This window comes from Coturnix japonica, chromosome 3, assembly GCF_001577835.2.
Source record: "Coturnix japonica isolate 7356 chromosome 3, Coturnix japonica 2.1, whole genome shotgun sequence".
In the NCBI taxonomy this organism is placed as follows: Eukaryota; Metazoa; Chordata; class Aves; order Galliformes; family Phasianidae; genus Coturnix; species Coturnix japonica.
In genome coordinates, this window is record NC_029518.1 from 23,642,333 (window position 1) to 23,656,763 (window position 14,431).

Below are 14,431 nucleotides of genomic sequence, written 5' to 3' on the forward strand. Positions count from 1 at the left end.
TCTCTATAAATGCTGAAAAGGTGATTTTGGATACTTGGCAAGCTAGAAGAAATTGCACTTGCTTTGAAAAATAATAAACAATAATAATAATAAAAAGGTAAGATGTTTAAAGCTAGTAAAATAATATCTACTTTAAAATCTACATAGTTTGTCTCTAAATTCAGTAGTGGGAGTAGCACTGAGATTCACTGATTCCATAGCTATGAATTAACTGAACATAAGTAATGATGTACTTGGAATGTTTTTCTGGGGGGGGTTTAACATCTTTCAGTATTGATAAAGGACTGTTGATTATTTCAAAGTGGCTTCTAACATTAAAAAGAGATACAAAAAATATATTTAATTTTATGTTCAGGAAAGTCTAGGTTCGTGAATACAGCTACAAATGAGGCCTAATTACTTAGAAAACAGACATTCTTGCATTTGATGTGAGTGTACATAGGTGCAGAGAAAAAATAACATGTAATACATATATATAGTCATGCATACATGTGAACTACAATTTGTACACACCTGTAAAAATCTGCTCATGCAAGAATGAGTATGTTTACACAGGCATTAGTCTATTTTCTGACCCAACAGGAAAGATGACTAAGGGGGGAAATATAATTTCTGTGTCATGTATACTTCAAAAATATAAAACATAGGGTTTATTCAGATGAGCTCTGAACTATGTAAAATCTTGAAACTAAACAATTAAAGTCATTGGGGAAAGTGGTCAAACACTGAGGTCTCACCAGAGAATGGAATAATCTGCCAAGGGAGGTCAAAGAAGTGCTAGGATGGAAACAGGCATTGATTGCTTCAGTTCTGCATCACTAATCTACTGACTCCAAAAATGTATGCATTCCTTGCTTAGCACAACAACTTTACTTTCTTTTAGCTTTTTTCCTTGCTCAAAAATAATAGGTTTTATAACAGTCTGTATCACGCGATACTGTAACTTCTCCATAGTTAAAGTTATGTCTCTTCAATTCTGCCAGCCTGAGCTTTGAATTTTTCAAGTGTGCTTGGAAGAAACACAGCATGACTATTTATTAGTCAGTTTGAAAGTTATTTCTAAATCTCATTCATACTGTGGAGGCATACAAACATATTCTTCAATATACCAGAAATATACCATTAATGTCCTTCTATTTTGGGAATGATGTGGTGATTCTAATGACACTTTGGAAGCTGAAATTTGTTTCCTAACTGTCATTAGCCTTGGAACGAAAATTACTGAATTCCAAAAGATCCTTGAAAATCTGTCTGTGTTTTCTGAAAGCTTACAAGAGGGCAGAGCACTCATACAAGTGGCTTAAGTTTAGTTTGCTAAGAAGTGACAGGAATGAAATGCCAGGTTGTGCTAGGAAGTACTGACAATGAAAACAGATTTGATTTCCCTGACACCTGCTGTGAAGGGTCTTTTACTGCTACTCCAGCACAGTGACTTGGAAAAGACAACACCAAGAGGTGAAAATCCATTGTACAAAGATGTATATTATGTACTACCCCTTCCTTTCATAAATCCAGAACAAAATTGATTTACTTTTTCTATTTGTTACAGTTTATTATACTAAGGGTTTCTCCAGTCTGGAGCTGTTAAAAAGCTTAAACTTCTGTAGAAAAATCAACAGAACATTAATATGTACATTAGAAATTAAGCATACATTGGAGGAGATATGAAGAAGACATTTATTACTTCTAAGCACCAATGACCTATCTTTTGAAGATAATTTCCAGTTTTCTTAAAACATAATTCTTATGGTTTCACAGACTGTCTTAACATTTGTTTAATAATATTTTTTTTCCCTGCTGCTCTTAATTCAGACTTGGATTTGTAATTGCATGTGCAAGAGAGAAGTACCATTTTAGTACAGGCAGGTATCACTTCTCCAAAGCTCTTGTTATGAGACAGCACTCCCTCTGAGGTACTTTATTCCTATGTTAAAATATTTTGGCCCATATGTTTTTCTGAAATTATTTTCATTCAGAGAAATAAATCTCCCAAATCACTAACCATAACACCAGCATAGCACTAGCCATAACACCAGGCTACGGTTTCCAATATACTTTTACTGTCCAAAACCACAAAGACATTGTCAGTATTCAGGAGTTCTCTACCCTCTGTCTTTCTTTGTTTCCATAGTAATGTTTGGTTAATTAGATAATCTTCATTTTCAAAGCACATCTGCAATATTAATAACAAAAGCAAGGGAACATTCTATTAATTTCTTGCCAAAGTCATTAATATTGTGGTAGATCTTGCTTAGTGCCATGATGGAATGATTCAGTCAATTCCATAACAAATAATAAAACATACATTAAAAACAATGATTGCAACAGATGACTGCCTTGAATATGTATTTATGAGTTTATATTGTCCCATGTTGTTACTTATTGGAAAAGCTTATGTTTGAAACAGCGAAGCAGAAGTATATTTTGGAATATTTTGCTTTTTCCTCAGTTCTCTCCATATTGCTCTAAATCCCCTGCAAGAAATTTTGTTTGTTTGTGCCTTTTCTGAGGGCATAGCTGGTCAGCTGACATCCCACTAACATCAGGCAGGGAAGCTCACCAAGAGGTGTGCAGAGGTGGCCTAAAGGCTGATAGTAATGTGTAATATTCCAGTCCCACTTGGCAGGGGCACAGGAAAATTATTGCCCCCAAATTTCACTCATTTGGCTGAAGTGATAGCATTGTGTAAGCCTCAATTTCTTCATGTTTTGTTTTGTTCTTTTGGGGTTTATTGGTAAAACAAGATGTGCTCAGTGAAATCATTCTCATGTTTCTTATGCCATCGGTCACAATAGCCCAGTGTGCTGTGAGGAACAGTGAGACATAGGAAGATGTAAGGCACTGTGCTGCAAAGATAACCTCCCAGCCTGTCCATTCCTGTCCTTCCAGACTGAGTTTTCTGTTAACTCTATACACACACAAATAAGAAGACTTGTTGTACCCTGTTTGTAAATATCAAGGTTGGGGATATTTGAGGCTTTGAATAAGACGTCCTCTACATGAAAAAGCTGAAACTCTGAGTCAGATAAAACAGATGTTTGCCATATGTATTTCCTTCTAGCAATTAAGCCAAAGTTTCATCTCTAATGGCTTTATCAGTGCCTGTGGCAATTCAATCTTAGTGTGGCTGCATGTAGTTGAATTTAACAAAGTAATTACATTATGATGATTTACTGTGAGGATGCAGCTTTTACAGAACAATACATTGTTTTCATTTTCTCTGTGCGTTCATAACTGCTTGATTTTACATTTTTAAATTTCACTTTCTTCAAGAGCATTAAAGACATGATGGGCAAGATAATCTACTGCAGGACTTTATCTTTCAGTATTGAATAACAACAGCTGCTGCCAAAAGGGCCTATTTAGTTCATCTGATTTGATTCTCTTCATTTTGTAGTCTCTTCTATTCCTACCATTATATCACTGAGAATGTTTTCTGAATACTTGTACATTCTTTCTTCAGTTCTGACTTACTAGGGAATTGGTAGAGGATTGGTCTGGCAACTATAACCGGAGATCTGAGAAGTGCAGGATTAAATATTCTGCAGGATTAAATGTTCTGCTAACAGCTTTTCTAGAAACTCATAGCATGGCCCAGGATTTCTCACCTAACACCTCTGTGCCTCAGTTTCCACTCCCAGGTAATACTAGATCAGGGTGCATAACAAAGTTTTGTGGCAGTGAAAAGATAAAACTGAGAAGACTTAGAATCCAAATGCTCATGATCAGCCAGGCTTTAAATTGATGGAACACGTGGCACTTCCCTTGGAAGAGTGTTCTATACTATACCAGACCTCAGTGTTAGCAGATTTCATCTTGATCTTCAGTCTCAAATTTCCTACAATAATTTACATGTATCTTATCTCCTGTAGGCCTAATATAAACACAAAATGTTATCAAAATCCCTCCCCCCTTAGTTGTCACTATCTGGGCCACGTTGTCTGTATGCAGTTTCCTCGTAAACCTAAATTCCCTTGTTAAGTCTTGACTTAAGGATGCCAGCAATCTGCCCTCTTTCAATTTTGTGCTGCAGCAAAGCTTGGACACAAAATCATCCCAAAAAACAAATCCTGGTACTAGCCAATGATTGTGCTATAACTGGAGTCTCTGAGCACTGATAAATTTTTTTTTTCCCTCTCTCCCAAATGAGTGAAAAACTGGAAAAAAATCAAAAGTACTTCTTTTATGACTTGTGTCAAGCTGGATATCCACAGTGTCTGAAAACTGAGTAAGAAACAGTAAATACAAATGCGTACAGAGTGTGCAGCTGTCCTGCTTGCACAGGCAAACAGGCAGAAGCCGCACTTTCCCATGTAGGTTGGTGTCTCACTGAATGTTTCCCAAAAAAGTATTCAATGAGACAAATGTGTGTTTAAAATGCTGCTGCAGCAGCCATCTGCTGACTGTGAGAAATGGCTGGAATCCTTAAAGAGGGACGACATTTCTGGAGAAAACTTCCAAATATATTAGACGGATACACAACTCATAAATCTTCCCAAGTTTTCAGATGTTTTCATGCCTGACCTAGGTAGGTCAGGTAGGTTTGAATAGGCAAACATATTTTTACTTTTTAGTGAGGGTTTTTAAACTTGCTGTTTGGGAAGTCATGATACTGTTTTCTCGGGGGTTTTTTGGCACACCTCTGTTTTTGGTGACAGTGGATTGTATTGTCATACATGCAGAATTATGACTTTGCATTGTGGGGGAGAAGCCCTGTAAAATGCAGTATCGTTCAGTAGCACCAAACAGAACGTAGGAAATTACAGGCCAAGTAAATTTCGTTTTGTATAAATGTTCTCTCTTTTCAAGTTTGCTTCAGTGTGAATGTCCCTCTTTAAGGTAAGGCCTTCAGTATGGGGAAAATATCAAGGTAGGTCCATTTTTAGGCCTAATAACCTTGAGGTGTCCCTTCAGTTCCATAATATATTTCCATTTGGTCATCACTGCATGGCAATGAGCATTTAGCAGGCGGGTGCGCAAGGGGCTATCCTGCATGCTTTTGCATGAATTGTTACTGCTTAGACAAAACACCAGAGTGGGATCCTGAGACCTCAGACACTCACATATCATTCTTAAACTTTGCACATTATATATTTCCCACTTCCCTGCAGGCGTTTTAGGAACAGGAAAACAGTGACCTTTCTTCTGGGAGTGACTCTGACTTGATTAATACTAATGTCCAAAAAAAAAAGTTTGAGAAGAGGGAAGATGTTATTGGTGTCAAAACTGCTAACATAAATCCTTAAATAAATAAAAAATAAAATGAAATTTTAAATAAATAAATAAATGATCACTAAAGGAAAATGGTTGTGGGTTGTTGGGAGTTAGCCATTTTATTACAAACCTTCTTAGCTGTTGAAGTCCAACTTACTAGCTCTGCCACAGGGTATCACAAATTAGAGTATTTCATGTAAGCTCGTTCCTAAAAGCACCACTTTGCTGTGTTAGCCACTTCGCTACTAGAAGCATTGGCAACTAGTAAGGGATGAAGTTTGTCACCGCAGTTTAGTCAGCAGCAGGTAGTCAAGAGCAATAGTAGCAGTACTTCTAGCAATGTATCCTGTAACAGTGGGTCTAATAATGCGTCTGGGCAGGTCAGGACAGAGATGTCTGGTCTTCTTCTACCTCTCTCCTCGGCATGACAAAAGATCTTGGATTCCAGATCACTTCAAATACTTTAAAACTTTGCACAACCATGAGCTTCTCTCAGGTGTGAGTAGACAGCTTTCAAGAAACTTAAATCCAGCTTGTATCACAGCTAAAAGACACTGGGAGTAAGCAAGCTGGTGTGTTTAGCAAATCCCAGCTTTGTATGCTCAGATGTACAAGTTTCTGTTTCCCAGAATATGCTCATTCAGTCTGTCTTATTTTATGTTTCTTGTTCTCTACAGCATCTCTGCAGCAGCTGCCTTTAGCTGTGATTGCCACAATGCTAGAATTGTAGAAGCTTGAAAGCTACTGTAGGATTCCCTTGTTTCTTTTGATTCTATACCAGGGATCAGCAATATTTTGTTTTGTCGAGTCCTGGTCTTTTAACACTAAAGACTTTTATATTCAATAAAGTTCATGTAGTTTATATTCAATAAAGTTCATTGTTGTCAATAAAGTTCATGTAGTGATAAGAAGCCAGAGTGTTTCTGCTTTCCTTTCAGACTTCCTTGGAGTAGGACAGGTTTTTTTTCACTTCTTGGCTCTCTCTTCTCTAGTCCTACTTCATAAAACAATTTAAACCATTAAGTGAAATTACATTATCATGGCTACTTACAGTACATTCTTAAGTGCTTAAACTGAAACATGTTCATGTAAATAATATTCCTGAGTTATGGAGTATAGGAAAAGACAACTTGAAGATCTTGACTGCCTGCGAGTCTCTGAAAGATTGTGTTTTCATTTGAAAAGAATAGGAAGAAGGAGAAATTGACTGAATATATTTATGCCCTCAGGTCCCCAGTAACATCTCAAGTTCCCTGCAAGATGAGGTTCCCACTGTGCAAAAGCCTTTTAAGTGCACTATGAGAAACAATCAAGAGATCACACATATTCAATTGCAGAAGTTTAAAACAGATAAGTAGAAGAACCAAGAATGAAACCCCTTCCACTACAAATACTAAATCTTACTGGGCATGTTTAATAAAACCATGTTCAGAAAATGACAGTGAGATGCTGCACGTCCATGCAAACAATTAAGTAGTCAGTATTAAGCCATGCTTGTCTAGCTTTCTCTATTTCCATACAGTGAGACCTGCAATACCATTTCTATGTGCAAGATAACTTGTTATTTGTTAGGGGTTTTTTCTATGATTACATTGTTTAGGTGACTGTAGGTGGAATAAAACACTGAAAAGTCAGCCAGTTTTAATCAGGATACGTGGCAGAGATGAGTCCTGAAATATCTAATTACATCAGTCACCTATTGACTAGTATTAGAATCTCCATAATTTGTTTTTGTGCTTGCTTAACCCATGGAAAGCAGAGTAAGCTTCTCCCCACAGTCAGCAGCAATACAATTAAACTAGTAGCCATTTGTTTTTCATACTTGTGAAAATTAATTTTTAAAATTACAGTGATTCAGAGGAGGGTTAAGTAAATAGGGTATTTTCTATTTACCAAACTAGGAAAGTAACTTTACACATATACACATGCACATATATACAGTATGCAACAGCTATATGAGCAGTATATGGAAAAGGGTATGGATGACTTCCCAACATTTTATGCACTTGACATCGCATTCATCAATTTTCTTGTAAGTCACAAGTTGAGTAGCATCAAAATGTTCATTATTAAATTGCCTGAAGTGGAAAAAAAAAGATTATTGTGAAAACTGTTGTGATTCTGTAGTAGGATTGTGACTGCTATGCGCTAAGTAATATTTCTATGCACTACAGATCCTTTACAGAACAAATCTGGTCAAATATCTCACTTTCCACATTTTAAGTTTTTCCATGATTTATCAGGTGGCTCCTGGAATTCTAGGACCACTTATCCAGGATTTGTGCTTGACTTGCAAACCCTCCTGCAACACCTTTTTCTTCCTCTTCTACACCAATCAGCTCCATTCTCTGAGTTTATCCATTGCTTTGCGATGAGGCGTTAGTGATCTGTAAGACAGAAAGGTTTTTACACGTGTATATGAGTACTTGGCAGCAGGTGTTTCAGCATGTGGCAGGTGCACCTGCCCTGACTGGCTGTAATGCAGCTGTAATAACAATGGTTAAAACACATTTTCAGGAGCTCACAACCAAAAATGGTCTAACCTTGGATGTGTGCCAGGATGTAAGATGGGAGGTGACACTTGGCGATCGCGACCTGAGAACAGCTGAGGATTTTGGTGGAGGCTTGCCAATAAAATGTGAACTGGAGAGGGAACCGTATAAAATCTGCTCTGCAGAGAGTATCATTAAATTGCAGTAGGAGTTATATTGTGCAGATGAAGGGCATTTTAATAGGGCTGTTCCATTTATTTCCCTTCTCCCAAGCCCTCCCCACCCCAAAGAAATATAAAATAATTTCCCATGTAGCTAGACCCTCAGAAGCATACTTTTAGGGTGAAAAATAAAAAGCAGAAGTGCAAAAATTGACATTTTTCCCTTCAACTTCTCTCACTCTAAAAAAGGCATGTTTTCTACCATAGCATACTTCTGTGCTTTAGTTATGATTAAGTTGTAATGGAAACAAGCTCTGATAAGATAAATGAGACAGATCTTATTGGTAAAGGACTGACCATGGGCAGGAAGTTGTAGTGATGGCTTCCCTTGCAGCTCCTGTGAATTCTGTCTTCACAGATGTTTTCAACAGAGCCAAGTCTTGTGCTTTAGCAATCAGGCTGTGAACAAAACAAGTTTGGTATGTACAGGTTTAGTGCTGTGTGCTCTGTTCAGCAAAAAGCCATACTGAAGTATAGCCATAAGGTACTGTGGTTTACAACATTTTATTATGGGTGAGGTTCATTTCTCAGACTGTGAGCACAAGGTGACTGTCAGTGAACTTGCAGAGCTTTGATCTTTTTTGCTTTGCTGTTTCTGTCACTGTTGTATTTTTTGTTTATGGGATAAGAGAAAGGCTGTGCAGAAGTGAAGTGCTAAGAATGGCATTTCAGCCATGTAATCATTAAATGTTTCTATCTACCTTCTAATTCTTTAGGTAATTCTTCCTTCCCTCCTGACCCACTTCTTACTCCTAGGAAAGATACATACTGTTTTGATAGAAACGTGGTTTCAGTTTCCTGCACCAGAAATTATTCCTCTTAAAATTCATAGTTCTGTGAATTAGGTTGATGTTTATTAAATGTTCATGTACTTACATAACAGATTAGATTACAGCCTCCATAGGTTGGCATACTTTCTAGATACTGCCCGTCCATTAAAATCTTTGCTGAATATCTTTGTTATCCATTTCTTTCTTTTAATTTGGCATCCTTCACATCTAATGAAAGAAATAATCTAGAAGCACAACATGTCACCCTCTACTTGGGAGTAATTAATGTTGGTATTCTTCTGAAAACTACCTGGATTAAAAACCCTTTTTTTCATCATAACCTTTAACTGATGCACTATAGATTATGTTTGATTTGTTGCAACTCTTTGTCATGTGAATAGAGAAACTGACATACTAAATAAAAAATTCAAGCTTCTACCGTTATTCTGATAACTTCTCAAATCAGACATTCTAGAAAATACTTAGGGTTCTCAAATGGCCTCTCCATGCATGCAAATACTGTGAAGAGGTATCAATATGAGAAACAGAAAGACAAGCCTGAACTGTTTTGCTTCTTAGCCCATTTCTTTCACAGTATTTGTGCTAATTTCTATATATAGAATGAGTCATATGTGAAAGTGAGTGCTTATCATGACTTTTCTCAACTTTCTAGAAGCTGCTGCACCTTTGTGAAAAGAAATTCACTCATTAGTGCAATGATCTCTGCTTCTGCTGTGGTTTTTATTATCATAATAAAGAGAGGTGAATGAAAGGACAGTGATATAGATGTGAGGTTAGCCACATAACCTTGTGCTTCAAACCGATTTGTCTGATGCCTTTAGTTTCCATTTGTCTTTAAAAATAATCTGAAAATCTTGCTGGTAGAAACAAAATACTAAACTGATCATCCCAGTACAAGGACCTCTTCTTGGCAACACTGTCAAACCTAGCCACCATTTCTCAGTGAAGCAAAATTCTGGATAAAATTGAACAATACTGTGTGAATCTTTCACCTCCTACTGCCCATCCTGTTCATTCTGTGCTGCTGTCCCCTGCCCCCGATGCTGCATAGCAAAAGCTGTAGCAACATCCTGCCCAGACTGAATGTGCCTGGTGTGCAGTTGACATCACCATGTGCTGCCCTGGAAGAGTTTCCCAGAAGAATGGCAAAGTCTCGGATTTCACTGTGGGCTTGAAGCATCAAGCACTTCTCCTGACAGCAAACTGCAGTGGAGTAAAGTGTGTAATTCAGTGATATAGAAAGTCCAATATGTATGTGAAGGAAGGTGCTGACAGTATCTGAGTCTGTGAAAACCATGGATGAGCTTTGTTTCTGTTCAAGAAATGTCTGGATGTTGTGTTGCGGGATATGATTTAGCTGGGAAGTATTGGTGATGGTTGGACTGGATGATCTTCTAGGTCTTTTCCAACCTTGATAATTCTGTGATTGTGTCAAAATGTATGCTAACCAAAAAATACAATAATTTTTTCTACTAGCATATTTATTTGTTGTTATAGTGACCGTTCCTGACCCCACCTGCTGGTATTAACTGTCTGCTCTGGATTAACTCTTTATTCTACTGAACTGAGCAAAAACATACAAATTGACTTAATGATTCCTATAGTTATATTTAATGCAAGTTTATATTTAACTCATCATTTGAATTTGTATTTTAGTCTGATTTTCCTACAAAATAAGACTTCTATGTCAGTATTTTTTTCTAGCCATTGGACAATTCCAGCCCATTTTTGTGGAGGCATTGACCATTAAAGCACTTGAAAGGCTGATTCTCTGCAAACTAAGCAAAACAGAGTAATGAAATTGAGGCACATATTAACTAGCTGTAGAATTGATTTAAGCCTAGTTAGACATCAGAGTCCACCAAACCTCTTGTCTTGGCCTTGTGGCACAGCTGAGGAGGTGCTCAGGCATTGCTGAGTTCCCTGGTTTAGACCACCTTCTGCCATGTGCAAGGATTTCTGTAGCTTTTCAGTTCCAGTGATCCCATGTTATTCACATTTGCTTCAGAAGAGTAATGAAATGAATGGCAAGTTCTAGTCTTCCCAGTGTATTTATGTTGCTGAGAACACCAACTTAGATTTTTTTCTTTGTTGCAATTCATATAGTGCCATATAGTAATAATTTACAGAAAAGGTGGGTAATCGTTGACACTGGAGAACTTATTAACAAATTCTGGAGTTTCTTTTTTGAACTTCGGTTTGTGATTGAATGTAGAAAATTAATTTTTCATTGAAATTATGGAGAAAAATAACCCAGTCTGATAAAATACTGCTCAATATGTGCTTATTAATAGCACATTAAATTCCTTTTATTCTTTTCATAATTATATTAAGAGATTTAAGGGGGTAAAAACATTTTAGCTCTTTAAATAGCGGTCTTTCTCCGTATCTGTACTGGAAAACTGAGAAAACTGATTAAGGGAAATGGCCTCAAGTTGTGCCAGGGTAAGTTTAGGTTGGATATAATGAAACACTTTTTTATAGAATGGGTTGTTAAGCATTGTGGTTGTGTCACCATCCCCAAATGTGTTTAAAAACCATTTGGATGTGGTGCTCAGGGACATGATTTAGTGGAGGGTTGTTAGAGTTAGGGTTGTATGGTTAGGTTGCGGTTGGACTCAATGCTCTTTAAGGTCTTTTCCAACCTGAGCAATTCTATGATTCTATGAAATGCTGTTTTATGAAGACAGAATTCTAAAAGCTCTAATATCTTTACTTCTTTGCACAGAGCTGTAATCTGTGAATAGAATCAAACATAACTTTGACTTTAAAGTGTCATCCTTGATGAGATTATGTTAATATGATGAGGTCATGTTAATATTTATTAAATCATGATGATCTATTCCTGTGGTGTAACAGTGTTTTGTCTGATCAGATGGTATCAGCCAGATGTAGTATGTTCATCAAGTCTCCCAAAATAACTAGGTCATGCATGAGGTCAATACTCTGATGCGATACCTATGAAGTGTTCAGATTGCTAAGGAAAAACGATTTTAAAATAGAATCTGAAGCCAAACTAAACTTTTCTGTTGGAGACAGCTGTGATATGGGGGATTCTTGTTTCCTAATAACTATCGTTTCTTCGGTCATCTGAAATTAAGAAGTCTTATCTGGAAAAACATTTGAAAACATGAAAATAATATCTCTCAAAGAATCAGGAGCTTATGGCAAAAAGAAGAGAACCTATTTAAGTACTGCCTTTATAGTATGCACTTGCTAGCCAATCTAAAGACCTTTGTACTTTGTGATTTCTTTTTTTAATTCTCGAATTGGATAATAGCTGCAGTCTGTTTTATCATATGCTCTGCCTACCTCACAGATCATCTTTCTTTTCTCTGCTTCTCTGCTCAGAGACAACCACAGCCCTTCATACCTACATGTTGAGCCCTCATATTACAACTATTTTTTGACTATGCTGTCAATCTATAGAGTATTCACAATGCAAGTACATCAAGATAGCAATGCTGGAAGAAATGTAGCCAGACCTGTTTCATTTTAGGGGATGGAGCCTTGCAAAATAGCCATAGCTTCAGGAAGAAACTGCCTCAGTTGCTAAGAAAGACTTCTCAAATATATATTTCCTTTGAAAAGTGCCTTGTTATGACCTCTACTTCTTGACTTCTATAGCTTAATCCTTTCACTTTTGTACTCTGTGGTTTATTTCATCTTACTAGAGCAGTTGGTTAATTAGAGGCCTGCTAGTATATCCTTGCAACCTCAGATCGCTCCATACCTGTCCTGTTAATAAATTGAATGTTTTTTGTGTTTTTGCTGCCAAAAAGATAGGAAATTGCTCATAAAAAAGTAAAATATTTTTCTCCTTCTTTGGATATCTCATTGAAGGCAGTCTGTAAGTAATGCTAGGCTTTTTAATCTAAGTAAATACCTTTCTTTGTTGTTTCAGAAGTGTTTGCATTTCAAAGTTCTTTTGGAAGTGCAATTATTTGTAATCAGCGGGATTTAGATTTTTGCAGGTACTCATCTGCACTGATTTTCACTTAACATATTAATAAATCTCAGCAACAGTGCTCTGGAAAAAGTAGCTATTATGAATTATTGCTTTGGTTAGGATCTGGGAAATTTTCATTTTAATCTTTTAATTCCAGAAAGAAAATATGATTTTGCCAAATATGTTCAGTATGAAAAACTGAACATAATTCATATATCATGAATTTGTTTTCAGCTACTGCAGGGTTTATTCGCCCCAAATAGCTAGTGGTTTAAAAAAAAAAATAGAGGAAAAAAAAAAAAAGAAAAGAAACCTAAGCTGTGTCCTTTACTCTTTACACGGTTTGGAGTGGGTCACATACACTTCATATGCAGATGTCTGTACAAAGTAAATATTACAAATGTAGACAAAATAGCCATATGTTTATATAAATGTTTTTAAAGTCTATATTCTTTTCCTTTTAGTGGAACGCTGTAGATAGAGAATGCATATTTTTGATTGCCTGAACTTAGAAAGTACTTGGTTTACAGAGTCTCTATAATTATAAACTCCTTACAAGCTACACTGTTGATGCTTACTATAAGTCTCAGCAGATCTAATGAAGAAAATACTATGATATATCTAATTTATAGGAAAATTTATCTGCATTGAAAGAAGGCTTCTAACCCATTTGGAATTCATCAGTGTATCAATCATATTATACACTATGATATACCACTTCATGAGTTTATCATTTAACTTTGCGCATCAAATAGCTATTCTATTTCTGGTATCATCTTTATCTTAGATGTGGAGAATGGATGCAAAACAGGTTTTTACAGTGCCGTTGTGCCTCCATCAAGTGTCAGACTTCATGAAACAAAAAGAAAAGATAGATAAAAAAGGGGAAAGGAAAATATTTGTTCCAATTCCCTGAACCTGTACATGCCTGAAATATGCTGCTAACATGGAAAATATGAATGGTACGGGTCTCAGGACAATGACTTTAAGGAACATTTTCCCCCATGGCCTGATGTTCTTTACAAGTAAGTGGTTACAGATAGTCACTTTTGTGAGCACCCTAAGGAAAATGAGCCAGCCTTTTCAATTCACTCTCTAGTTAACACATTTTATCCCACTCAGAGCATGTCCAATTGCAACCCATTGGGCCAAATTTACTGAAAGACCAAGGTTCTTTAGTGTCTCATGGAGAAATCCTGGTGCCACTGAAACAAGGGAGAGCTCTGAGATGGATTTCTTTGTAGCTAGACTTTTGTGCTTTGCCATGTTGCTCTGGATTACATTAGTCTGCATTAGGAGTTCTCAATGATCAAAATTTTGGACTGTGATCTACTGTCATCTAATGTTAAAGCCAAATATATCCAGATACAAAGGAATGGTTAAAGTAGAGTTGGGTATATTGTGAGGAAATCAAATTCACTCTCTGCCTCTCAGATGAGATACCATTGTGTTCAAATCTATGAGGAAACAGCCGTCAACTATGCCAAGACCCTTTCTAAATTAGTCCTGATCTCAGCTTCCTGCTTTATCATCATATTGCTATTCCTTCGCCTGTCAGAGGCCAGCAAGTCTCTGGCAACTCATTGATAGTACTGCTTCTCTGGCCTCTCCTGAACTCATTTATAGTACTTGCTCTTGTAGCTTCTCTCATACATCTGTTATTATTTGTGTGAAGTAGCTCCTCTTTTATTTCAGCCATTCCATAAAATTCAGCTTCTTGGGGTTGGGGAAGCAGGGAGAGGATATTTTATTTTGCTGTGCTAT

At 36.8% G+C, this 14,431-nt stretch overlaps 1 protein-coding gene across 3 annotated transcripts in view; it reads left to right on the forward strand.

Moving 5' to 3' along the window:
• Positions 1-14,431, forward strand: part of PRKCE (protein kinase C epsilon) — a 253,844-nt gene that overhangs the window by 236,104 nt on the left and 3,309 nt on the right. Inside the window, exon 15 of one of the 3 annotated variants that reach the window (XM_032443307.1) lies at positions 4,810-4,870. The exons of 1 other annotated variant lie outside the window; for it this stretch is intronic. In XM_032443307.1, coding sequence (XP_032299198.1) covers positions 4,810-4,824 — 15 coding nt within the window. In that variant the 3' untranslated portion in view covers positions 4,825-4,870. The remainder of the gene's footprint in view (positions 1-4,809; positions 4,871-14,431) is intronic. One more of the 3 variants, XM_015857526.2, reaches the window with a different exon arrangement.